Source organism: Pleurodeles waltl, chromosome 3_1 (genome assembly GCF_031143425.1).
Source record: "Pleurodeles waltl isolate 20211129_DDA chromosome 3_1, aPleWal1.hap1.20221129, whole genome shotgun sequence".
NCBI classification, from domain to species: Eukaryota; Metazoa; Chordata; class Amphibia; order Caudata; family Salamandridae; genus Pleurodeles; species Pleurodeles waltl.
This window is the reverse complement of record NC_090440.1, coordinates 1,692,623,849-1,692,651,326: the sequence shown is the minus strand read 5'-3', so window position 1 is coordinate 1,692,651,326 and position 27,478 is coordinate 1,692,623,849. Positions and strand designations below refer to the sequence as shown.

General features: G+C 48.1%; 1 protein-coding gene across 1 annotated transcript in view; it reads right to left on the bottom strand.

The window, feature by feature from the left end:
* Positions 1–27,478, bottom strand: part of LOC138285504 (pericentrin-like) — a 542,361-nt gene that overhangs the window by 82,135 nt on the left and 432,748 nt on the right. The window contains exon 26 of the mRNA XM_069225495.1: positions 1,251–1,415. Within this exon, the coding sequence (XP_069081596.1) occupies positions 1,251–1,415 (165 nt within the window). The remainder of the gene's footprint in view (positions 1–1,250; positions 1,416–27,478) is intronic.

Below are 27,478 nucleotides of genomic sequence, written 5' to 3'. Positions count from 1 at the left end.
CCCTAAAATCTACCCTGCCCTAAAACCTAGCCCACCCTGTCTTAAAAGCTACCCCGAGCCCCACCCTAAAACCATCCCTCCCCTGCCTTAAACACGACCCTGCCCTGTCCTATAACCTACCATGCTCCGTCCTAAAAACTACCCCAACCCCTCACCCCCACCCTAAAACCTACCCTGTCCTAAAAACTACACCACCCTGTCCTAAAAACTACCCTGATCCCCCACCCTAAACCCTCAAATCTACCCTCATCTGTCCTAAAAACTACTCGGACATACTGCCACGAACCTAAACTCAAAAGCTAACCCGCCCTGTCCTAAAACGGACACAGCCCTGTCCTAAACACAACCCGGACCCCTCAGCCTAAAAACTACCCTGTCCTAAAAACTAACACACCCTGTCACAAAAACTCCCCCGGCTCCACCCTGAACCCTAAAACCTACCCCACCCTGTACTAAAAACGACCCGGACCCCCGCCTTCACCCTAAAACCTACCCCGCCCTGTCCTGTCCTAAAAACACCACCCTGTCCTAATAACTATCTGTCTCCCCACCCCGAAACCTAAAACCTACTCGCCATGTTCTAAAACTTACTACGCCCTGTCCTAATAACTATACCATCCCCACCCTGAATCCTAAAATCTACCCTACCCTGAAGCCTACCCCGTCCTGAAAACTACCCCAACCCTAACCCCTAAAGCCTATCCTGTCCTAAAAACTACCCTAACCCTGAACCCTAAAACCTTACCCACCCTGTCCTAAAAACTACAGCGACCCCCTGACCTCGTCCTAAAAGCTACCCCAACCCATCAGCTCCTCCTCCAGTGCCCCAAACCCAGCCTCACTCCCCTCTGGTCACTTCTTCCTGTTCTGCCCAGACTGCTCTCTGCCGTTACCAAGCATATGGTAAAGCCATGCGTGCTAAGCGCATGCGTAGTAAACGCATGCCCGTGGTAATGGCGGCGTGGTCAATGCACAGCGCTGCATGGACTGCGTTGCTAGTGATTTCCCCCGTAAGCAGCAGCTGTTGGCAACATGTCGAGGTGCCCCTCGCCGCTCAGCCGTCAGTCAAGCACAATCCTTTCCGTGCACAGCGAGCAACCAAAAAAACAAAACTCCCTTGGTAACATTCTTTCTGGTAGAAGCTATCTAACGGCAGAGTCCTCTTTTTTATTTCCCAAGCTTCAGACTGGATATGGAAACATCTTAGCAGTACCTAGATAATTGATTAGGTCAGCACAGTTTAAACTTACCTTTGAGTTAGAGGTCTCGGTTACTGGGCGGTTTTCAATTCCTGCAGTCACTCTTGCAAGCTCAGCCTCAGACTGTTTCAAGGCGTTCTGTAAAATAATTTTTTCTCTCTGCCAATTAATTCTTTCGGCATCCGGAGCAGTATCAGCAGGTTCCAGCGACCAGACCTGTCCGGAATGATCAAACAGGTTTAAATAGTAAAAATATAATATGCAACACTGTTCTTCATTTGTCCACAGCATTATTTGGGCAAAGATACAAAAAGTACAAGTTGCTCTTCGTAATAACCCATGACCTCAGACCTTCAAGATTTACCCCTTTTAACACAAAGGATTTCTGTTCCCGATAAGTGGAGGTACTTTGTTGATGCACTTTCTTGTGGATTTTCTACGTAACTGCAGATTCATCACCTTGACAATATTCCCCCATGGAACTGACTTGACACGGAAACTCAAAAGCATTACTCATGCATGCCAGGAGGATCCACACTAATGTAATTATGCTCTGGAAATGACAAGCAGGAGCTCACGTAAGCACCACCCTGGTGTGCTGACGTCAGTTGCCTTCTAAGGCTTGTCAGACGCACAGCCCATTAGCAAAGTGGCCTACAGTGCGCAGATCTCTAGTTAGGGAACTTTCTAGTTCGAAAAAATAAATAAATAAATAAGAGTCAATTGCAAATAATAGAGTGGGAATGTTGGAGAGGAATCTGTGGTTAGTATCCACAAGAGACAGTGTTACCAAAGGTATTTAAGTTATTTTTCTGATGGATACTTCTAACTGCAACTTCCGTACCTTTTTAACAGATGACAAATAGTACCACCCCAGGTGGTGTGTCTTCCTGCACGACCAAATGCCCATAATGCCCATCCCGGTGGACCGGTTTGTCAAGGCACTAGTTTTTTGTGAACATATGCACTGATGCCCATGTAGCAGCCAGACACAAGCACTGATGTATTGTATTCTAGTGCAGTAAGGAAAAGCAGACGCAATCCTTCAGGGGGACACTTCATAGCCAGTGCACCCAGTTTTTATGCAGAGGACTATCCACCTAGAGATGGGTATTGCCTTGCATGTCAATGCCCCGGAGAAGCCAAAAAAGAATTGATTGTCCACCATATGGTCCTTGGTTCTATCAAGCTAGAAAGAGAGGACTCTCTTGGAGTCCAAGTTATGGAGTATCTTCCCCAATTTAGAGAGGTGAGGCGGGGCAAAGACAATTGGAAGGGTGACAGCCTGCCTGACATGATAATGTACTACAAACTTAAGCAGAAATGCATCCTGAGTTCTCAACACCAGTTTGGAAAGAACGTTGTGCAAGGCGGCCATATTTACAGGGCCTGCAGCTCACTCACACAATACACTGACATGATAGTGACCAGAAATACCTTTTGCAGGGTAAAGCTAATTGCCTGTAACTTCAACAAATGGATGTGGAGGTAGCTTTCTGTCAGAGACCAGTCCTCTGACTGCCACCTCTACCAGATGACCTCCCTAAGTAAGTAGTGACACATCAGTCACCACTATTTACTCTGGGTGGCATATGGGGAACAGGAGCGTAGCTTCAGGGGCGGTATTTGGGGTCTTACACCCCCCCCCCCCAAATAAATGAAGTTTCTGATAAATAGTTGGGTACAGATGTTTTCAGTAGGGTATTGTGAGATGTCTGTTGGATTTTCACCAGGAATTTCTACATACTAAGGCAAAAACACACACGCTCTATCACTCTGTTATGAAAGTCCTCATAATATTGGTTGTTTTACAAAATATTGTTTTTTCTCTCTTAGTACTTTTACAAATCCGCATTCCTCCCTATAGGAGGCTGGCTCAGTTTATGGTGTACACCTATGGTGTGGCATACTATACTGAGTCCTGGCAACCTTTAGTGATAGTGAATAGGAGTCCAGATAGCAAAAGCTCTCGAAGTAGCTGAGGAGAGCAGCTGAAGCTTATCCAGGAGGAATGTAAGCACTGGAAATACCACAGTAGTCAGACAGTAAATCACTCACAAGAAAGAACCACACAAGTGTTGCAAAAATAGTGTTATTTAGTACAGCACTAACTACTAGACTAGCACTGGCCTATCTCCCTTTGACAGACATCTACAAGCAATCTATACACTGGGAGGGAGGTGTGGAGGGGGGAAGGGGTAACACCATATACTAAGAAAGTGGAATGCGAAATAGTGAAACCAACCAAGCTAAGTGTGCTAAGTGTGGTTAGTTAGCTAGGGGTAGATAAAAACACCAGAGTTAAGTACAGTAAGTGTCCCAGTGATCAGGTGCAGAGGGATTACCTACCCAGTCGTCTCATAAACTATCACAGGGAAGAAGTGGTTGGAGTTTTTGTGTTTGAGGACCCTTCCCAGTGGACCAGAGGAAACCAACAGACAAGAGGAAGGTTGGAGAGGGCCCCCATACCAAGGATACTCAGAAGACATATGTACCAACCCCAGGTGCAAAGGGGAGAAAGGACTCTCTCTAAACTCAGATGAAGCCTCAGATTCCAAGCTGCTGTCACTACTCATGGACAAGGCCGGTGGAACACAGGGACGGATTCTGGAGGTAGAGGACCTGAAAAGTAAGGGGACAGAGCCCAGCACCCTTGAAGGTGCCCAGGTGGTGCAGGTAGCAATGCCTACCCTCCTAGAGGTGAAGTTCCTGCATGTCGGTGGGGGATAAAGCACAGATGTGGGGGTCCAGGAGCTGCAGAAGATCCTAGGAGTCATCTACGAGCTGTCTCTTGATGGTAGCTGGATTGCAAGAGGGTCCGTGACAGGCCAGGCCACCAACAAGCACTGGCAAATGCGAGCAGGAGCTTAAGTTGTATTTACAGAGTTTTGGGGACCAGCAAGGTCCAGGAGTAAATACCCTTAACGGGGGTGCAGAGGGGGTGTTACAGGTTTGCCCTCCGCACACAGGAAGGCCAGCAGAAGTAGTAGAAGCCCCCCATGAGTGACCAACTGGCACTGAACACAGGGAGTCTCAAGAAGGCCTCAGCAGCACAACACAGAAGCCCCATGTCACAGGACTTGCAGCACAGGGCTGCTCTTTGAGCTGCAAAGTGCTGGAGGCTGGGCTTTTTGGCGCCTTAAGAACTCCTGGAGGAAGAGTGACCAAGCCTCAGCAAGAGCAACAGTTGTTTTGCACAGGGTTCCAGTCCAGTGGGAGGAGCAGGAGCCCATAGTCTCCTAAGCTGGCCAGAAGACAAGCAGGATCCAGAGGAAGAAAAGTAGTTACTTACCTGTAACTGTAGTTCTCCAGTATTGCAATCTTTCATAGATACACTCTCTTGAATCATTCCTTGCCGTCGAGATGAGTCCCCCAGTACACTATATTAGCAATGTAATGATAACTATAGTGTATGAAGGCCTAAGGCCACCCACTTTAGTAATGCATCCTTTCAATTTGAGAAGAGACCAAACCTAGGTTCAAGCCAATCAGATTGTCCCTCTCTCCTTCTAGAACACTCCTGTGAGAAGCTCCAGTACCTCAGATTTTCCAAAGCACGAGTGCTGAAGTACCCGAGGCAGATAACGTGTAACGGTGAGCTTCTCAGGGGAGGAGGGAGGGTCGCATGTGAATCTATGAAAGATTTCAATACTGGAGAATTACAGCTAAAGGTAAGTAACTAATTTTCTTAGTATTGGAACTTTCATAGATTCACATGCTTGAATTAGAATACCAAGTAGTAGTGAAGCACACTGTATGATGAATATTACCATGTTAATTGACCGAAGCAATACTATGAATGGAAAAGAAAGCTTTAAATTATCAATTATTATACAAACAAAAAGATTACTACACAGTGCTAAACAACAAACAGTGCATTCTCAGGGGAAGAAAACATTATGTGCTGAACCTATACTGGGTGGGAGGGAAAACAAGAAGAATACAACAACTCACAGTAACTGGAATAATAGCCGCAGCACCACTTGCCCCACTGCTACATCACCTTGTGACGTTTCCTCCAAGCAATAGTGCTTTGCAAAAGTGTGCGTGCACTTCCAGGTGGCTGCTCTGCAAAAGTCCTGGATGGGCATACCAGCGAAGAGTGCAGTGGATGCTGCAACCGCTCTTGTAGAATGTGCCTGCGTTGGTCTGTGCAGGGGTTTACCAGAAGCCTTGTGACAATCAATTGCACTGGCTATCCATCTCGCAATCCCGTTTGGAAAGCGGTTGGCCTTTCCTAGGGGTGCTGAATGCCACGAACAGTTGATTTGATTTTCTAAAGTCTTTTGTCCGGATAAAACTTGAGACATCCTTTGACATCCAAGGAATGAAGAGCCTCTTCCGCCCTGTTGAAGGATTTGGGAAATACAACTTTAGCACTACTGGTTGATCAATGTGGAAATCCGAAGGAACTTTGGGTATGAACTTTGGATTTGTTCACAGGATTACCCCATTCTCTTTAAACTGCAAGAAGGGGTTTTGAATAGTGAAGGCTTGGATTTTGCTAACCCTTCTAGCTGAGGTCAGGGCAAGAAGAGGTGCAACTTTCCATGACAGGAATTTTAAGTCTGCCCTGTGTAGAGGCTCGAATGGATGTTTCATTAATTGGGACAAAAATAAGTTAAGTTGCCAAGACGGTGGTGGTGGTCTGACTGGTGGGAAAGAACAAAAAAGTCCTTTAAGAAACTCTTTAGTAACACTTGTCGACCGCAAAGATGGTGAGTTTCCCCGATCGCCTGTAACGGGAAATTGCAGCCAAGCGGACTCTAATTGAAGCATTGGCCAAACCTGCTCTAGCTAAATGGAGAAGATAAGGTAGTATCTGCTCTGGCGATGATGCGAACAGATGCACTTGAACTTGTTTGCATCATATGCAAAACCTTTTCCGTTTAAGGAGATTAGATCTGTTGGTACTATCCGCTGCAGCTCTGGCAAGAATGACTACAGTCCAAGGGAATGTTAAAGTGTGCGAATTCATGGTGTTCAGGCGCCAGGCTGTCAAATGAAGTGATGATGGATCTGGGTGGAGAATCATCACTCATTGTTAGCAGGCACGGTGTAAGTGGTAAAGAGATGCTGTGGCTTTCTGAAAGGAGAAGCAGCTCCGTACACCAATGCTGCTGAGGCCATGCCTGGGCACTCAGAAGAATTTTGCAGTGTTCGTTCTTGATGTTGGCTAGAACTCCAAGAATGAGAGGTAAGGCATAAGAATAAATTCCTGACCATGTCATTGAAAACACATTCCCCCAAGAACTTGCAAAGAATTGACATTTTGCATTTTGGGGAGTGGCAAATAGATCCAGGTTTGGCTTGCCCCTTTGAGGGAAAATGTGATCTAGCACTCTCTGATCTAGTTCCCATTCGTGGTTGGATGTTGTCAACCTGCTGAGAGACTCCTCTATGACACTGAGTGCCCGGTACATGCTCTGCCCGAAGATGCACTCCTTGTAGGATGGACCAGTTCTAGAAATGTTGAGATTCTCGCAATAAGAGCAGAGATCTGGTTCCCCCCCACCTGCTTGTTGATATAGTGCATCATTGTAATTTTGTCCGTACAAATGAGTACTGACGAGTTCCTCATCTTTGGCAGGAAAGCTCAAAGCACTAGGCAACCTGCTTTTAATTCAAGATAATTGATATAAAAAGTTTTTTTAAGCGACTCCCACCTGCCTCGGACTCAAAAGTCCTGAAAGAAGGCTCCCCAACCTTCCAGAGACGTGTCAGTTCTGATGACTCACGGAGCTGGCTGAGGAAGGAAAGAGACCCACTGACAGGTGAGATTCCCCGAGTCCACCAAGACAGATATATCATGGATTTTGTAATGTTGATTACATCGTCGAAACACCCCTTGGACTGCATCCACTGATTTTCTAGTTGCTCTTGAAGGGGGGGGCGCATTCTGGACGACAGAGTGGCACAAGTGGGATGCAGGAAGACATCATTCCTAATAATTCCTTGAAAAGGCGAACTGAAACAGACTTTTTTTTAACCAGTCTGGCCAAGGAAATTCGTTTTTTCTGTCTCTCCCTTGTAGGAGCTGCCTTATTGTTTGATGTGTCCTGAACTGCACCCAGAAAGCTAATTCTTTTTAGAGGTTGAAAAGCTGATTTGCTGTGGTTGATAGTTATCCCTAATTTTCAAAACAGCTCTACACAGGACTTTGTCGCTCTCTGCACCTGCGACCTGGACTTGATGAGCCAGTCTAGATACAGAAACACCTGATGTTTGTGTCTTCTGAGGAAAGCTGCAACTGGAGCTAGGCATTTGGTGAACGTTCTAGGGGCCGATTTTAGGCCGAAAGGAAGAACTTTGAACTGGAAATGTTCTCCGGCCACCACAAATCTGAGAAATTTCATGTGGGATGGATGTATAGGAATGTGGAAGTATGCGCCCTGGAGAGTGAGAGGGGACATAGAGCCTCCAGGATTGGGACGGGAAAGAATATCATTTAAAGTAATCATACGGAATGACTGTTTCTTGAGGTAAGTATTCAGGTCTCTGAGGTCCAAGATTGGACGCCATTCCTTCCATTTCTTCTGGATTAGGGAGAAATGTGAATAAAACCCCTTCTTTTTGTCCTGAACAGGAACCTTTTCTATAGCTCCCTTCTGAAGCATCGTTCGGATTTATTTTCTGAGAAGATTTAGGTGTTTTAAATTGCTTGGAGGAGAAGATCTTGCTCGTGAAATTTGTAAGAACTCCAGTGTATGGCCAAATTGGATAAGGTTTAAGACCCACTGGTCCGAAGTAATTTTTTGCCAATTTTGAAAATATTGGGAAATCTTTCCTCCTATTTTTGATTTTGAGGAAAGATATGTAGCCGAGTTAGTGAGAAGACATTGCCTGAGTCCTGCTTTCCTTGTTTGCTGCCATGCTTTTGCCCTTTGCGTGGTCCTACTATATGCGCTTGTGGAGGCTGCCTCTGTTGGTATTGGGGACAAAAGGACTGGTAAGCCGAGGAGAAAGATGGATATTTATATTACTGAAATCCCCTTCTGTAGAATGGATAGCCCTGTCCTCTCGCATCCCGAAAGGGCTGTTTTCTAAATTGTAGGGTCCCAAGGGACTTGGCTGTGTCCGTATCAGTTTTTATTGTCTGCAAGGCATCATCAATCTGTTTTCCAAAAAGGGCTTTTCCATCAAAAGGCAAGTTGAGAATTTTGTTTTGCACTTCGGGTCTAAAAGAAGTTGCATGAAGCCAACCCTGCAATCTTAAAACAGCAGCACTGCCAGCTGTTGAAAAGCCATGGTAGTGATATCCATCACACAGTCAATAACTTCAGCCGAAGTCATTTCCCCCCTCCTGCAGTATTTTGCTTGCTTCTGTCTTTGAATCTTCCGGAAGCTGATCTAGGTAAGGGGCAATGTCTACTCATAACTGCCTGTCGTATCTGCCTATTAGAGCTAATTAAATTGACACCCTCACCATAACAGAAGACATTAAGGAGAAGCGCTTTCCTATTTTATCAAGTCTTCTTCCCTGTCGGGCGGAGCAGAAATTGGTGCCGAAGGATTCCTAGATCTACGCTGTCCGAGTAATAACCGAGTCCGGTTTGGGGTGTCCAATTAGGCAGGCTGGGCCACCGTGTGGTGCTTTATATTTCTTATTTAAGAGAGACGAGACCGCAGTAACAGTAGCAGGATTTTTCATTACCTTCAGCCCCTAGTCTGAATCTAGTCAACTATGGGCACTGATTTCACACTTTCTTGGTAGGGTTCCTTAAAGTCAAAGAAAGCAATCCATCTGCTTTGTTGGCATAGGTAGTGCAAATCTCTTAGCAGCCCGTTCCAATAAACTGTGGAATACCCCGATGTCACCAGGTGGATAGTCTACTGGGACAGGGAAAAGCGAAGATGGAGTAGGTATTTAATAATCATCCCACTCTGCAACCGCATCTGGCAACTTCCCATCTTCTGCCATCATCAGATGTTGACAGATCTGGTGTTGGAACTGACAGAGGTGTATGCGGGGGTATATCTAACGGCAATACCCAGGATCTAACAAGTGTGGAAGGCGGTGGCACTGATGCAGGTACAGATGGCTGCTGAGCCTCAGTGTTGACTGGTGGGAATCTCTTACTGTAGTCCACTAGCATTAATTGCAAATCTGAGATAAGGGATCAAGGCATAGGAAACATTTCCTCATGGTATGAATACTGATCCCTAGGTGAATAATAGGATTGAGGATCATACTGGTTATCGTCCAAGTCCTGGCACTTTACATGCAACTCAGAAGGGCTGTGGGCAACACCAAATGGCCCTTCCTCCTTTGAGTCATCCTCTTTCAAAAGATTCGTAGGCATTAATGGTGACACTACTTGGAGAAGTATGCGATAGTGACAGGAATATAGATTGCATTTTTTTTTTTTTTACTTTCCGTTTTCAATTGTATTGTCAACGGGCCGTCAACGGTATTGACGACAATGACGTCGTAGACTACAACTGTGTGACCCCCGTCGCAGAGGCGGTCATCGGTGGTAAAAATGTAGCCTTCGACTACAGTTTTGTCGCTTTCGTCGACGGAAGTGAGAAATTTTATTTTATTTGTAATTGATTTTTTTAGCATCGACGATATAACTGAAGGGGCCGTCGATGATGATGATGATGATGTCATGGGTGTGCATATTAGAAGTACTGCATGCAGTGTAAATTGTCATACTTGCAGAGGTCGCCAATGCTGTACACCTGTTACACTGTCATCGTCGTCACTTTGTTAGATGGCTTCTTGAAGGAGTGCCGAACTGTAATAGGTGGTGTAGGAGGCTCAAAAGAAGCTTTGTATGACTTTCTGACGAGGCAGAACACTCTTCCGTCTCTATGGGAGAATGCAGACCTCCAGTGAGAATAACTAGAAGGGCTGTGAGCTTTATGCTTTCCTCTCTATGGGAGGATGCAGACCTCCAGTGAGAAGAACTAGAAGGGCTGTGAGCTTTACAAGACCCTTGTTTAGTTTTTCTTAAAGCTTTCCTCAGCACGACGGGTTTGAGGTGATCTGTCAATATTTTGAGTTTTTCTTGAGGATATAGATGACTCCTCACTATCAGAACCAGAAACAGGGTTTGTCCTGGATTTTAACTTCTGGAGCCGAATGAGCTGCCTGCCCTCCCTGCCCTTAAAGGTTTTGTTAGAATATGTCCTGCATACCTTACAATCCTTTGCAGAATGGTCCTGATAAAGGCAATATATGCAGTCCTTGTGGGGATCCGCCTTACCACAGGTCTTGCAGGCACTGAAGAGAGTTTTCTTCTCTTTGTCAGGCATGGTGACTGAGTCACAAATTCGGTTTCCTCTAGACCAGAAAAGAGGTTTAGAAGCTTTCAACTGGTATCAGTAATATTCTGAGGAAAAAAAGATACTAGAAATGATTTCAGAGCTCAGTGGAGACTCCTTAACACGACATGCGGTAGAAAAATCTGAGGGACTGGAGTTTTTCCACAGTAGTGTTCTAGAGGGAGGGGCAGGAACCTAGGTTTGGTCTCTTCTCAAATTGACACGGATACATTACTCAAATGGAAGGTCTTAGGCCTTCATACACTATAATAATCATTACATTGCTTTATAATGTACCGGGGAACTCCCATTTCGACAACGGCGAATGAGTCAAGCAAGTGAATCTATGAAAGTTCCAAGACTGGAGTAAGTCACAAACCAACTGTAGGAAGCTGGCTCTGTATATACTACATTAAAGTGAGATATAGTGTGCACAGAGTTCATGGGTTCCCCAAAGGCTTAACAGAAGTTAAAGTAGATAATACTAATGCTCTCTTTTGTGGTCAAGCAGTTAGGCTTATCAGAGTGTAGTGCAAAGCATTTGTAGAACACACAGAGACAATAGAGGAAGCACACACAATGACAACTCCAAACCAATGGTTTTTATAAAGCAAAAATATATTTTCTTAATTTATTTTTAGAAGCACAAGATTCAAGTTGTAGGTAAGTACCTTAAAAGTTTTGTATTTCACACAGGTATCAACAGTACTTTGTTTAAAATAGGCAAGTAATACAGTTTTCGAATTATTTGCAATAATCTGTTTTAAAAATGGACACAGTACAATTTTCACAAACTGTCCCTGGGAGAACGAAAGGTTAGATTGTTTTACAGCTAAATACAACACTTACAGTTTCAGTCTCCATGTTTTAGGAAGTCTACCAGTTAGGGTTCAAGTTAACCCCAAACACCCAACAACAGCAACACAGGGTCGGCTGGGTGCAGAGGTCAAAGTGGAGCAATTTTAACATGGGTTCCTATGAAGACAGGGAGTACTCAGAAACAGGCCTGCCTGCAGGTAAGTACCCAAAGCTCGGAGGACAGACCAGGGGGGATTAGAAGAGCACTGAAGGGGGCACAAGTAGGCACCAAACATACACCCTCAGCTGCACAGGGGGCGGAAGGGTGCAAGCAGGGTGCAAACAGGACGTCTGGTTTTCAATGGTGGTCTATGAGGAGACCCGGGTTGGGGGCGGGTGTTGGGTGGGAGGAGGGGGGGGTAGTGGTGGTTGGTTCACTGTCCTCAGGAGTGTTTGTTCCTTTTAGGGTGCAGGGCATTCCTCTGGAGTTGGGCAGAGGTCGCTGGTCCCGCTGGACGCGTTGCTGGTCTTTTGCAGGTTCTTTAAAGCATGAGCCAGGCCGGTAGGGCTAGGGCCAAAGCAGATGTCGTCTTCCTTCTTCTCTGCTGGGGGTTTCAGCTTAGCAGTCCTTGTTAGGTCACCAGGAATCTGGTGAGCTGGTTCAGGGAGGACCTTAAATCCTAGATTTAGGGGCGTTTCAGGGGTCAGTAGCCAATGGGTACTGTCCCTGAGGGTGGTTACACCCCTACTTGTGCCCACTGCCTTTGGGGAGGGGGGCACAACTCTAATCCTATTGGTCCCTGTCCTCCAAACCAAGATGGAGGATTCAGCAGGGAGGGTGGTCCTGCCTGGGGTGGTCACTCCTCCCTGTTTTCCCTGATTTTCCTGCTGGACTTGCTGCCAAAACTGGGGCTTTGTTTGGGGGTGGGGGTGGGGGAATGGGGGAGGGCCCTCACCACTAGCCGGAGTGCCCTGGGGCACTATAATTTGAGGCTCAGACCGGTCAGTCCTACACTAGCAGTTTGGGTAACATACAGGGGGCATCTCTAAGATGTCCTCTGTGTGCATTTTTCAATAAATCCCACACTGGCATCAGTGTGGGTTTATTGTGCTGAGATTTTTAATACCAAATCTCTTAGTATTTAGTGACGCCATTACGGAGCTGTGGAGTTTGTAATGACAAATTCCCAGACCATATACTCACTATGGGTACACTGTACTTACAATATCTAAGAATGGACTTAGACACTGTAGGGGCATGCCAACAGTGGCACTTTCCTACACTCACATGTGATTCAGAGCCTTTCGATGCTGTGGGACAGCAGACCTCCACCGTCCGGTCAACATTGTCTTGAGGTGCCTGCCGATGCACAGGACTGACTCCTTCACTCCAAGAGAGATTCCTTCGTGCTTCCAGGTGCAAACAGAGACCATGCGACCCAGGAGGGTGCATAGCCTTGGATGTTGCAGAATTCCTGCAGGACCTAGAGAAACAATGGGAGACTTCCCTCCAGAAGCAGACATGTTTCGGTTACAAAGCAGACCAGCAGCGGTTCCAGAGGCCAGGAGCAGAAGATGTCTTGCAAAGTTCCCAGTAGAGTCTTGCTCAATGAATCGGAGGATCCACCCTCAGGGAAGTCCCTATGTTACCCTAAAAGGGTGTTGGTCACTCTCTGAGGTGACCCACCTATCAGAGGGGGTCAGGGACACATCATCCACCAGGCCTAACCAGCCATATGCTCCCAGAGGCTTCTAGACATCTTGTTTTCAAGATGGCAGAATCAAGTGGCCGCCTGGCAGAACTCTGTGCACCTCCCTAGTGAAGGAGCTGGGGGTGGTCAACTCCCTTGTCCATTGTGCAGTTTTGCACCAGAGTGGGAACCAGGGGTTCCTGGACTGCTGCAAACTGGATTATGCAAGGACGACAGAAAATGTGCCCTTCAAAGCAGTCTGGTGGCCCTTGGATGCCACTCTACCCCGGCCCTTAGACACCTTATGCATAGGGGGGAATGGTCACACCTGTCCTATGCAGGAAATTCTTTGCCTTCCTCCATCTGAGCCAGGCTCACCAGCAGGGCAGAGCAGTGTCTAGGGTTGTCAGCAGCGTGGGCTGAAAGCCAGCCCCATAAGGCTGCACAGGCAGAACTAGGGCATCCTTTAGGGAACCCCCAAAGTACAGGAAATCATGCAGCTAGCACAGGAATCAGTGTATTTTCATGATTCCAACATGTTTGATACCAAACATGCCTAGGTTGCTTATGTAGTTGGAACACTTGAATTGACCAGTGTCCACTACATACCTTAAGATGGCTGCCCCACACTTACAAAGCCCAGGGAATAGAGTCTGGGGTTTGTAGGGGTACCCTGATCATGCAAGGGCATCCAAACAAAAAGAGACATGCATCCTGCCCATGGGCTGAAGGGACTAACAGAGGGGTGACTTACAGTGTCTAAGCGCAGTGACCAGGATATAAGATAAGACAAGCCTTATATCTGTGGTGAAAGGGTGCATTTCACGCAGGCTGCAATGGCAGGCCTGCAGACAGTTTGCACGGGCTCCCATGGATAGCAAAATACATGCTCCAGCCCATGGGGGTTCCCTGGTGTACCAATTCCCTGGGTACCCAAGTACTACATACTAGGAACTTATATGGGGGTACCAGTAAGCCCATTGTGGGTGTAAACAAAGTTAATAAGCAACCCAGAGGAGAGAACACAGCACAGTCCTGGTTAGCAGGATCCCAGTGAACTACTGACTAAAGACATTGACGTCAAGCAAAAGTGGGGGTAACTATGTTACGAGGATGGTACTTTCCTACATAACCTCCCTCCCAAACGAAAGCTAATGAGGCTAATCTTGCCCAGTTGAGTCTTCATTATCTACGTGTACATATATGGAGAGTCCATCTACATTAGCATGGTTACTCCCTGTAGGGAAATGGATCATCTCAAAAGTTTGGGGTTCTCGCCTTTCATCTGTTTAGGCCAAAGGAAGGCCGTGTGGTCTGTCTGAACATTCATTGACTGCCAAACAGGTATGGCCGCAGCTTATTCAAGGCCCAAACCACAGCAAAAGCCTCCATCTCAATGGCTGATCAACGCTTCTCTCTGGGGGGTCAGCCTTCTGCTGATAAAAGGCACAGGTTGATCCTGGCCCTCTTCATTAAGTTGTGATAGCACTGCTCCTATTTCTACTGCAGAAGCATCAGTCTGGACAATGAAATGTTTGGAACAGTCTGGGCTTTTGAGAATTGGAGCGGAGTACATGGCATTTTCAGGGCATCAAAGGCCTCTTGACAGCTAACTGTACCTTTTCAGGCATTTTTTTTTTTAAAGAAGTGAGATCACTCATGTGGGTTACAATGGAGTCATAACCTTTTGCAAATCTTCTATAATATCCAGTCAGGCCCAGAAAAGGTCTGGGAAGTTGGAGCAATCCAATCCAATCCATTATGGTCTGGAGTTTGCTCTGTAGGGGTTGAACCTGGCCACCTACCAGGTGGGCCAAGTAAACCACTTTACTCTGCTGTATTTGGCATTTTGTAGCCTTCATAGTGAGGCCTGGCCTTTTCAAGGCCTCATCAAGTGTACTCCTGAGGTGGACCAGGTGATCACACCACTCCACCACCAATGTAGGAGGCTGGCTTGGTTAATGGTGTATATCTGTGATGTGGCACTTTATTCGGAGTCCAGGTGACCCTCAGTGATATTGAATATTTGTCCAGATAGCAAAAGCCTTCTAGGGGTAGCTGAAGGTTATCCATGAGGAAGGTGAAGCACATACAATACCACAGTAGTCCAACAGTAACTCACAAGGAAGAACCACCCAAGTGTTGCAAAAATAAAGGATTCTTTATTACAGCACTACTACTAGACTAGCATCTACACACAATATATACACCGAATAAGCAGAAACGGCATAAAATATATGGGGCCCTAAGGGGGTGCCAAACCAAATACTAAGTAAGTGAAATACGAAATAGTGAACCCAACCAAATTAAGTGTGGTAGTTAGCTAGGGGCTGGGGATAGAGGAAAACACCACAGGTAAGTACGGTACGTGTCCCAGTGACCAGGAGCAGAGTGATTACCCACCCAGTCGTCCTATAGAGTAACACAGAGAAGTAGTGGTTGGGGTTTGTGTGTTTCAAGTCCCTTCTAAGTGAACCCCGAGGAAACCAACTGATAAAAGAAAGGTTGGAGAGTGCCCCCCACCAATGGATACTCAGAAGACAGGTGTACCTATACCAGGGGGCCCAGATGCAGGGGAGAAGGGACTCGCTCTGAAGTCCGTGAAGCCTTGGATTGTCCAGCTGCTGTCACAACCCGTGGGCCAGGCCGTTGGAACCCAGAGACGGATTCCAGACATGGAGGACCTGAAAAGGAAGGGGACAGTCCAGCACCCTTGGAGGTGCCCAGGTGGCAATGCCCACCCCTCCAAGAGGTGAAGTTCCTGCAAGTCAGTGGAGGAAGAAGCCCAGCTGCGGGGTCCAGGAGATGCAGAAGATCCTAGCAGTCGCCTCCGAGCTGTCCCTCGACAGCCGTCGGACTGCAGGAGGGTCACTGACCAGCCAGGTCACCAACAAGCGTTGGCAAATGCAAGCAGGAGCTGAAGATGTTTTTGCAGAGTTTTGGGGACCAGCAAGTTCAAGGAGACTCTACCTTGTGGAGGGGGTGGGGGGAAAGAGATTCAGGGCTGATCCTCAACACGCAGGAGTCCACTGGCTTCACCCAATGTCTGAGCCCTGTCTACATAAGGGTCTTCAAGCTGGTATTCTAAAGGGTCCACCGACCCCTCCATACTCTCACCGTACCAATATCCATAGGAATAAGGGTCAGGATCCAACTTGGGGAGAAATGGCCCTGTCGAAGTCGAAATCTACATTGGACAACGTTGTTTCTACTCGGATCGGACTCGGAATGAGATTGGGATCAACATAGTTTAGGAGCCCTACTGACGTGTGAAGTGTCGACTTCTGCACCAGCCCCCAGGTAAGATCACAATGACATGACTGTTGTCAGCTCTGATCTGGAAACGGATCCTGGGGTGCCCTCCAGAGCTGCCAGCACGAGGCAAGATGGGGCCCCCACCGACCCTACTGGGCCCAAGGGCATCACAGGAGGGTTGTTCTGCGTAAATATGAGGCGCATGGCCTCATAAAACTTCTTGAGTTGGGCAGGGGTGGCTCCGGCTCCCGGAAACCCGGGGAGGCATGAAGCGGACCCAGAAGCAGGCTCTGAGGACAGAGGTCTAGGACAACACTCCTCCGCGCCCGCCACATCAGCCTGGCCATTAGGGGTGAAGTTGAACGCTTGTTCTTCGATGACCTATGACCCAAATGTCCCGAGTACTTGGAGTGGGACAAGGATGAGTGGTAATTGCTCTGTGAAAAGTCTTGTGACCCTGTTGAGCGAGACTGGGAGCAAAGCGCAGCCACCCACTGGACTGCCATGAGCTTTAGGGATCGCTTCCTCAAAGCCTTCGGTTCATGGCTGTGCTCCAGACACCACAAGCACACAAGGTGCTGATCTGTCACTGACATTGTGCGCTGACAGGAATCACACAGCTTGAATCCGGTTTTACCGGAAGACATGTTGACGCACCAAGAATGTCAAAGTTCGACAAAAGGGTCAAAAATTCAGACAAAAAGCGACTGAGGGTTGCCTTTCTCCAGATCTGCGCATAGGCTGGCATGGAAAGAAAAGAACCAATGTCGGCGCAATGGGGTGGCGCCTATATACGAGTGCGACATTAAGGGGACCACGATGCCAATGATGGACGCGGAGTTGACCAACACCACATGATGGCTCGCAAGGGTATTCCTTGAAGAAAAATCTCCGGATCAAGTGTGACACTTGGGGAAATTCTAAGGTAAGGAATCTGCAACTAGAAGTCTCTATCAGATAAGAAGTACACCATGCAGAGTCTCCAATGGATCCCCAAATGGTTTGCAGAGGCAGAAGTAGATCGGACTAAAGAACAAGTTACTTACCTTTGGTAATGCGTTATCTCGTAGAGACTACCTAGCAGCATATTCCTTAACTCCGAATTCCCTGGCGTCCGCTTCGAATCCGGAATTTTTTGCTGAGCAATACTCTGCGTGCGCCGTCGTTTGGATCCATGTACATCATTCGGCTACACGTGGCGTCGTCAGAGCCATCTGTGATGTCACGGTCGCCTATAAATCAGTTCTTTTACCCACTTACTTCCACGCCAGAAGCGCAGACTCATGCATAGAACCAACAGTTTATCTGTGCAAAGCTAGGGCCCTAACTCTACTAGTCATATCCGCAGAGCAGGGAGACATGGGTAGGTGTAAGGAATCTGCAGCTAAATAAAGTCCCTATTAGATAATAACTTGTTCATCTGATAGAGACTTCTAGCTGCAGATTCCTTACCTTTGAGTAGATACCCAAGCCATAACCTCCTGGCGGTGGGCTGAGGATACCTCTACTACACTAAAAAATCATGTAGGATTGAACGGGAAAAGTGTCCGTCTCTCTGTACCAGATTGTCCAGGCATTAATGTTTTGAAAATGTATGCAAAGATGCTCACGTTGCAGCTTGACAAATCTCCAGGACTGGAACGCCCAGAGCTAGCACAATGGTAGCAGCTTTGCCCCTGGCAGAATGAGCCCTCAAGCCCTCAGGAGGCTGCTTCCTTGATGCAGAGAACAACCCAGCGCAAAATGGTTCGCTTCAGCACTGCTCGACCCTTCTTTGCTCCACGGTACCCCACAAAGAGTTGGTCATCCACCAGGAACTCTCTTGTGCGGTCAAGGTAGAACAACAACACTCTTTTTGGGTTCAGTCGGTGGAGTCGCTCCTCTTCCTTAGAGGAATGCGGTGGAGCAAAGGTGTGCAGAGTGATGTTCTGACCCATATGAAATGGGGCCAACACCATGGGCACGAAAGGGGCATGAGTTCGGAGTACAACCCTGTCTGGATAGTGAGATACGGTGGCTTTGATGACAGAGCTTGCATCTTACTGACCCTCCTGGCAGATGTTATTGCCACTAAGAAGGCTGTCTTGATGGTGAGCAGCCTGAGGGGACAGTTGTGTAAGGGCTTGAAGGGAACACATGCAAGAAATGTGAGGACAAGATTTAAGTCCCATTGAGGCATAACAAAGGGCGTAGGGGGACACATGTACAAGCTCTTTGAGGAATAACTGTACAATGGTGGATTTGAACAGAGAAGGCTCATCAGGCAGCCGAAGGAATGCCGATAAGGCAGAAAGATAACTCTTAAGAGTACCCAAGGCAGAACCTTGCTGGGCAAGGAAAAGTATTAAGAGGAGGATAACAGAAAGATAAGCAGAAAGATGGTCAATAGACCTTTCTGTACAATAATATAAATATACCTTTCTGTACAATAATATACAAAGCATTTCTAATGGCAGGCATACACCATTTTAGTGGAGGGACGCCTGGCTGCCAAAATAACTTTAAAGACTTCGGGAAGAAAGCCAAAAGCCATCAACTGCTGCAGCTCAATCTCTACGCATGAAGGTGCAGAGTTGGCAGGTTTGGGTGGAGAACCCTCCCTTGCTGCTGCGACAGAAGATCCTCCCGAAGGGGCAGCCTGATCAGAAGATTGATGCTCATTTTGAGTAGCTCGGGATACCAGACTCTCCGTGCCCAATCTGGAGCCAGTAGGATGACTTGGGCCCAGTCGTTCTTGATCATCTTGAGAACTCCGGCCAGGAGTGGTATGGCCGGAAAAGCATACGGGAGGCCTTGACTCTACTTGCGACGAAAGCTTGTAAACTCCAATGTGCAATACTGCTGACACTGCACGTTCACTGCAGAGGTGAACAGATCTAACCAAGCCTCTTCCCACTGTTGAAAGAATCCTTGTGCTACTTCCAGATGGAGATACCATTCGTGATCCGCTAGGCATCGACAGCTGAGTTCGTCCACCCGGGCATTTAGAGAACCTGCCAGGTGTTGGACCACCAGGGTTATGCCTTGCTGTTCCAGCCATGAAAAGAGACAGAGCCTCTTGACAAATGGTCCACGACCCCATCCCGCCCTCCTTGTTGCAGTACCACATTGAGGTGGTGTTGTCCATGAACACCTGCACTATCTTCCCTTTCACAACAGGAAGAAATACTTTCAATGCCATTCGGATTGCCCGGCGCTCCAGCAAGTTGATATGGAGTCCGGATTCCACCGGAGACCAGAGGCCTCTGATCTCCGCCTGTCCCAGGTGGCCACTACATCCCAAAAGTGACATCTGTCACTACTGTGAGATCTGGTTGGGGAAGGAAAAGGAGTCTGCCTCTGACCCAATCGCAGTTCATTAACCACCACTACAGGTCTTTTGCAGTTCCCTCAGAGATCTGAACGGGTCAGTAAGATTTCCCTGATGCTGCGCCCACTGGAACTTCAGGTCCCACTGCAGAGCCCTCATATGCCATCTGGCATGTTAGACTAACAGGATGCAAGAAGCAATGAGTCCCAACAGCCTCAGAGTCTGTCTCACCGAAATCCAGGATAGAGGTTGAAACATCGGTATCACAATCTAAATATCATGGACTTGCTGCTCGGGAGGATAAACATGAATCTGCAATGTGTCCAGAACAGCTCAGATGAAAGGGAGCTTTTGAGAGTGAGTCAGGTGTGACTTTGGCACGTTTCTAGTGAACCCCAGTGAATGCAGGAGGTCCGCTATAGTCTGAAGGTGGGTGACGAGAGCCTGGGGCATAGGAGCCTTCAACAGCCAGTCGTCGAGGTAGGGGAAGACTGAAATCCCTAACCTGCGCAGATGAGCTGCTACCACTGCCATCACCTTGGTGAACACCCGAGGGGCACTGGTGAGATGGAAGGGGAGCACAGTAAACAAAGTATTTGTGGCCCACCTTGAAACATAAGCAACGCCTGTGGAAGGGCAGAATGGGAATGTGAAAATAGAGATCCTGCAAGTCCAACGCTACCATCCAGTCTCTTTGGTCTAGGGCAGACAAGACCTGAGCAAGAGTCAGCATCTTGAATTCCTCCTTTTTGAGGAAGAGATTGACACCCCTTAAACTCAAGATAGGGCGAAGACCCTTGTTCTTTTTTGGAATCAGAAAGTAGCAGGAATAACAACCACTGCCTACTTCTGACATCGGGACCCTTTTTACAGCTCCCTTGGCCAAGAGAGTCGTAACTTCCTGGTGGAGCAAGATTAAGTGATCCTCCATCAGCCGGACTTTCAATGGAGGGATAGAGGGAAGGGAAAGACTGGAAGGGGAGGGAATAGCTCTTCTCTATGATCTGTACAACCCATTTGTCCAATGGAATGGACCGCCAGTGGGGAAGATTAAATTGAATCCACCCTCCTGGACAAAAATGCTCTTGCTGAACCATACTAGGATGGCTTGAGCTTTGTGGAAGAGGGGGAGCTTGGTGGTGGCTGACCTCTGGCTGGACCCTCTGGGTCTGAAGGTACCAAGACCTTGTCCACGCACTGGCTGCTGTGATGGAGGACGGTGGCTGACCCATGGATGGTGCGGTACCCCACTCCTTCTGAAGCCTTGAAAAGGGCGAAAGGCAGACTGCTGTTGAGCAAGTGCCAAGAGGCCCAAGGATCTAGCTCGAGAATCCTAGAACTGCTCAAGCGCCGAGCCTGCCTTTTCACCAAAAAAGTGTGAGCCATCGAAGGACATGTCCATCAGATTTGCCTTGACACCCCCCAAAAATCTAGTCATATGAGGCCAGGCGTGGCGATGAAGGGCCACTGTCGATGAAACCGCCCTGCCCAGTGAGTTGGTCGAGTCCAAACCACACCAAATCGTAAACCTGGCTGCATCCCTCCCATCCTTGGCAGCTTGAGTGTCCCGTACACCCTCTGGGACCTAGTGTAGCACCTGTGCCACCATATCCCATAAAGTATGGGAAAAACAGCCCAATAGGCATGAGGTGTTTATGGACCTCAATGTCAGGCTGGAGGAAGGAAACATCTTCCCAAGTTGGTCCAACCTCTTGGATTCCCTATCCAGGGAGCTGAAGGGAAGGCTTCATGGGAAGTGGAGGCTTGGACCACCAAGCTTTCCGGGGTGGGGTGCTGGGTGGGGAAACAAGGGTCCAAGGGAGCTCGTTGATGGCGGCGGCCAATCGTCCTATTTACAGGAGCCCCTGTTTTGGGTTTGGACCACGTCCTCAGCAGGACATCAGTAAGGGCTTCGTTGAAGGGCAACATGGGCTCAGATGTAGCAACCCCCCAGCCGAAGCACCTCTGTCAGGGTGTTAGTTCTGACTGGCACCGTAGGCAACTCTAGGTCCAAGACCTTAGCTGCTCTACGCACCACCATGGCATATGATGCTCCCTCCATTGTAGCCACAGAAGGAGGTGAGAGCATAACAGCATCTGGAGAAGTATCCAGTCTCCCTAGATCCTCATACCAGTCCTCCTCCTGCTCCAATCCATACTCTAAAGGGTTCTCAGACCCCACCATTCCTCCCCTCTGCCTGGCTGTTCAAAATAGGCCTCAGGCACTGTTCTGGGCTGTGTCGGCACCCTTGAAGTCGGAATCGGCCTCATACGACGTTCTGACTCCGGATCATCTGAAATGAGGATGGGGCTCGCACCACTGGTGGGCGCAGGTGGTGGAGGCAGCGTAGACATTGGGAGGAGGCAGACTGTGTGGAACCGGCGTAGGTTGGGATGCAGAATCCCGAAGCTGCTGGCATCGAACCTGATGGTGCCCCCTGATGACCTTGCAGGGTCCGAAGACCAACCCACAGGGTCAGCCCTCTCACATCCGAGGTGCATGGTTAGAGTATTGGGGGGGGGGGGGGGGGGGGGGGGGGGGGAATGCTGCAGATTGGAAGGGTATTGGGGGAGGACTTGAAATTGGCCCTGGTATCGGCTCTGCGGAACCGTGCTCGGAGTGTCAATGTTCCTGAGATGCCTCAGCCGCCTGCGGGCATAGTGAAGTCGAAGTCCGCTTGTACATCTTCTTTGTTTTGTGCCTCTTCCCAGAGTGCGCGGAGAACCTTGAATGGGAAGAGGACTTGGGGCTCCTGGAGCGGTCCCACAACCTCAAGGGGGACCGTGACCTCCTAGGAGCTGCGCCTACTGACGTAGACTCCCGTGCCACCATGCGCTTCAGAGACCGTCTTCTCAAAGCTTTCGGGGCTATGGCCCGGCAGTGGGAGCATGACTTCCAGTCGTGGTCTCTGACAAGGAACCAGAGACATACCCTGAAGGAGGTCCGTCACTGACGTGGCGCGAGGGGAGGTGCCACATGGCTTGAACCCCATCTTCCTTGTTGACATTCTCGCACAGACGAAAAGTCTTTGACAAAAGGGTTGAAAAAAGCCTCCCAAAAAAGGCAGAGGGTAGCTCGATCCCGGACTTGCGCTTAACCAGGACGGAAGGAAAAGAATTGATGTACGCACGCCGGGGTGGTGCCGTTATAGGCGACTGATGGTACAGATGCCTCCAACGATGTGGATGACGCCACGAGGAGCAGAATAATGCACACGGATCCGAACGACTGTGCGCGCAGGGAATTGCTCAGCAAAAAATTCCGGATTTGAAGCGCACACCAGGGAATTCAAAGTTAAGGAATGTGCAGCTAGTAGTCTCTATCAGATGCTCTATTTTGTGGTAGTGTGGGGGAGCTGTAGGGTAGTGCTAAGCGTTTGTTGTACTCGCAGAGGCAATAAATGACACACACTCAAAGAATAAATCTGAGACCAATTTAGGAAAATAACACTTTTATATATACTTTATGCTCAAGTACTTTGTTGTAAGGTTAGTACGTTTTCAAGCATGAATACTTTTTATTTCCCAAAATACACAGCGCAATTTTAGAGTCCTTCAATGTTAGCCTATGCAAGGAAAACATTCAGCAAACAAGCACTTTTTGATGGTTCACGGGACCAATCTTGTAGACTTAAGGTAAATACTGGGCACAAGTCAGGACTACACCAACAGGTCACTCCAGGCAGCACTGGGGTGGCCAGGTGCAGAGCTGCAGTACGTGTCAGGTGCCCAATATATTTCAATGGGGATTTGTCTCCGTGGATTTAGGCTGCAGGCTCCGGTTGGGGGAGGTGAGGGCTGCAATCAGGGACATCCAACAGGTAAGTTACAAACGTGGAGTGCTCGGGGATGTAGGTCACCTTTTGTCTTCTTCAAGCCCCAGGGGTGACTGATGCAGAGGTGTCTTTTGGCATCAGGTTTCCTTGTCCTGGAGCATTTGCGGTTTGGCGGTGTTTCCTGTGGTCTGAGGTTGCAGGCACTGTCGGGGAGTCCAGGAGGCGTGGAACCACAGTGGACTCAAGCTCACAGAGCTTTGGGACTTCACAGACACCAAGGGTCCACTTCAACCCGGACCGACGGCCACTGGTGCAGTGGTTGCTTTAGGTGTCTGGTTTATCTCACCAAAGAGGCTGCAGGAGAGAGGGCCTGCATGCAAAGCTGCAGGCGACTTCAGGGATTCCAGAAGGGGTGAAAGCACAATGGACTTGGACTCTGGACAACTGGGGGACCTTGCTGGCCCTGAAGGTCCACTCCCACTCTGGTCAGAGACTGACTTCAGTGGTGTCTCCAGATGTTGGGTCTATGCGGTTCAGGAGGCTGCAGAGCTATTTTTGTAGAGTTGGTTGGGGAGAAGGTCCCCTTCTCACAGCAGACTAGAGTCTTTTTTCGAAGGCAGGGAGTCCCTTCCAGGTTTCTGGAGGTTCAGCTGCAGGCTGAGGTGTCTTTTGGTGCAGAGTCTATCAAGGAGTGCAGACACGCTGGCAGGGCTGGTACCAGGACACCTGCCGCTTCTTCTCTTTTGCAGGTGCGTCCCTTCTTTGTCCTCTTCTTCTTAGGTCGTCAGAATCTGAGTTCTAGGGTTCAGGGGTGCCACCTAAATACTCAATTTAGGTGTGTTACAGGGAGTGCCAGGTGCTAGCCAATGGGCTGACCACATTTAGGGTGACTACACCCTATCTATGACCACTTCTGTTGGGAAGTGGGCATAATCCTAACCCTAGTCACTAAATTCCTTCCAAAGATGGAGGAAGGGAGGTTGGTCATCTCCGCCATCTGGAGAGACCTGGGTCACATTACAACGGCGGATAGGCCTTTTAATTCCTGGAATGCCCATCCTGACTGGGTGAGGTGTTAACACCTCTGCCCAGGGAAGGATTTTGTCTCTGACCCTCGAGGGCGGTGGCTCTCACCTTGGAGGTGGGTGGAGGTGGGGATGGTGGCGGTAGAAACGTGTCAAAGGTGGCAGAACTGGTCAGGACCAGTGTAGGAAGTTTGCTCTGTATATACTATCTCAAAGTGAGAGATTAGTGTGCACAGAGTCCAAGGGCTCCCCTTAAAGGTTGATAGTGGCAAAATTAGATAATACTAATGCTATATTTTGTGGTAGTGTGGTCGAGCAGTAGGCTGATCAGAGGGTAGTGTTAAGCATTTGTTGTAGACACACAGGCAATAAATTAAACACACACTCAAAGACTTACTCCAGGCCAATAGGTTTTTATATAGAAAAATATATCTTCTTAATTTATTTTAGAACCACAAGATTCAAGATTTTAGGTAAGTACATAAAATGCAAGGTACTTCACACAGTTAAGAATAGAACTTTGATTTAAAACAGTAGTACACACAGTTTTGGTTACAATGGCAATAAGCTATTTTAAAAGTGGACACTGTGCAAAAATCAACAGTTCCTGGGGGAGGTAAGTTTTGGTTAGTTTTTCAGGTAAGCACTTACACAATCAGTCTTCTGGGCATAGGCAGCCCACCGATGGGGGTTCAAGGCAACCCCAAAGCCACAGCACCAGCAACAGCAACACAGGGCCGGTCAGGTGCAGAGGTCGAAGTGGGGCCTAAATAACATAGGCACCTATGGAGACTAGGGGTGCTCCAGTTCCAGTCTGCTAGCAGTTAAGTCCTTTCCTTACCTTTGATGCCTCTCCCACCTCCAGCCTGTGATCGGAAGAAAAATGCTTTGGCATATCTCTTCCAGCGTGGCGGGGGCAGCCTCTGATGAGTTCAGCGCACAATTATGCGCTGACGTCATCAGATGTCACTGGGGAGTGGGGGGGGGGGGGTGTTTGGGGAGAAGGGTGCAGGGGCTGAAGGGGAAGCGATTCCCCTTCTAGCCCTGCCCATGGGAGTGGGGTGCAAGGTCCCCAAGGGAAGCGCTAGTGCTTACTCTGAGGTGGTTACATCCGTGACGCCTGAGCGCCACGGACAAGCACGAGACCACCTGTCCCTGGGCACCCAACCAGTTAGGAAGGAACTTAGGGTTTGTGTGAAGGACCTCCTTGTCTCTATGGATCGGAAAGAAAGGTTCTTCCAAGTTTAGGGCCTGGAGCTCACTAACACGTCTGAGTGATATGACAGCAACTAAGAACGCCACTTTCTATGAAAGATACTGAAGAGGACATAAATGTAGTGGCTCAAACGTAGGGCCCATAAGTCTGGTAGGCACAATATTGAGATTACAGTATGGTGTAGGAGGCACTCTGGGTGGAATAACCCTTTTAAGGCCTTAATGACTGGGATTCTGAACAAGGAAGTATGTTGTTTGTTCTGTAGATATGCAGGTATAGCGGGGAGATGTAAACGAAAGAAAGTGTAAACTAAATTTGCTTTCTGTAAGTAGAGCAAATAAATAATGTCTTGGACAGTAGTTTAATGGGATTTATATGTTTAGGTTGGCAGTGGAATACAAAATGTCTCCATTTTGCAGTATCACCTGCTCTGGTTGTGGATCTATGAGCTTTCATGAGAATGTCCATACATCCTGCAGGTAATCCTAAGTAATCAAACTCTATGACTTCAGGGGCGATATTGCAAGACTGAGTGACTTGGGGTCTGGAAATGTGAGTTGTCCTTGATTTTGAGTGAGAAGGTCCAGTCTGTTGGGGAGCTAATCATGGTGAACTATCGAGGTCCAGAAGTGTGGATAACCACAATGGATGCGCCCCAGTGGGAGCTAGCAGAATCAGGTTAAGAGATGTCTGCCTGATCTTCCGAACCTGAAATAGAATGAGGGGGAGAGGTGTAAAAATATATGCAAATATCCCTTACAAGTTCATCCATAGAACGTTGCCCCTGGATAGAGGATGTGGATACCTGGAGGCAAAATTTTGACATTTTGCATTTTCTGCCGTGGCGAAAAGGTCTACCTGAGGAATTCCACCTCCTTAGGAAATATTTTTAAAGGACTTGGGATGGAGTTCCCACTCGTGGCTTTGCAGACTTGCTCAGCAGGATGCAACAACAAAGTTGTTGTCCATTCCTGAGAGATACTCTGCCACAAGGTGAATATGGTGGTGGAGAGCCCACTTACATATTTTCTGAGAGAGTTGTGACAATTGCGACGACCGTGCCCCCCTCTTGTTTCTGTGGGTAGAACAAGGCTGTCATGATGTCCGTGTGGACTAAGACAACTTTGTGAGACAGGTCATAAAGAAATGCTTTCAGGGCTAGCAAGACTGCCTGAAGCTCGAGGTAGATGAAATGCAGGGATTGGTGAAGAATCCCTGAGGCCTAGGACTGTACATGAAGGTGAGCGCCCCAACCAGTCAGTGATGAGTCTGTGGTAAGAATAACATGAGACACAGGTTCCAGAAAAGGCTTCCCTTTTCTGGTTGGTGGTCTTCTACCATTGCAGGGTGCAGTGAGTGTGGCTGTCTAACAACACTAGATCCTCTAGGTGACCTTGTGACAGATCACGGACGAGATAGGTAATGCTGTAGGGGACGCATGTTGAGTCTGGCATGGGGAACGACGGCAATGCAGGAGGCCATCTTCCCTAACAGGACCATAATGACTTTCCTGAAACTGGGGGAGCAGAGACTGAAAACTTTGAACACAAGCCGGGTTTGGGTATGCTAACCCCAACTGAGCATTGAGAACAGCTCTTAGCAAGGGCTGTTTCAGAAGAGAGTGTAGATGGGATTTGACAAAGCTGAATGTGAATCTTAACGTGGGAAGCAAATTGACTGTCATCGAAAGTTTAAGTAAGCACAGTCATAGGGAACTTGCTTTAATAAGCCTGTCGTCCAAATAAGGGAACACATGTATGCTTTGTCTTCTGAGGTGCGCGGCAACCACTGCCAAGCATTTTGGGAAGACTTCGCAGTCATGACTCCGAAAGGCAGGACTTTGAACTGGTAATGTATGCCTGCCACCATGAATTGTAGGTATTTTTGGTGTACAAGGTTTAGAGATATAGAAGTAGGTGTTTTAGATCGAGGGCCGGA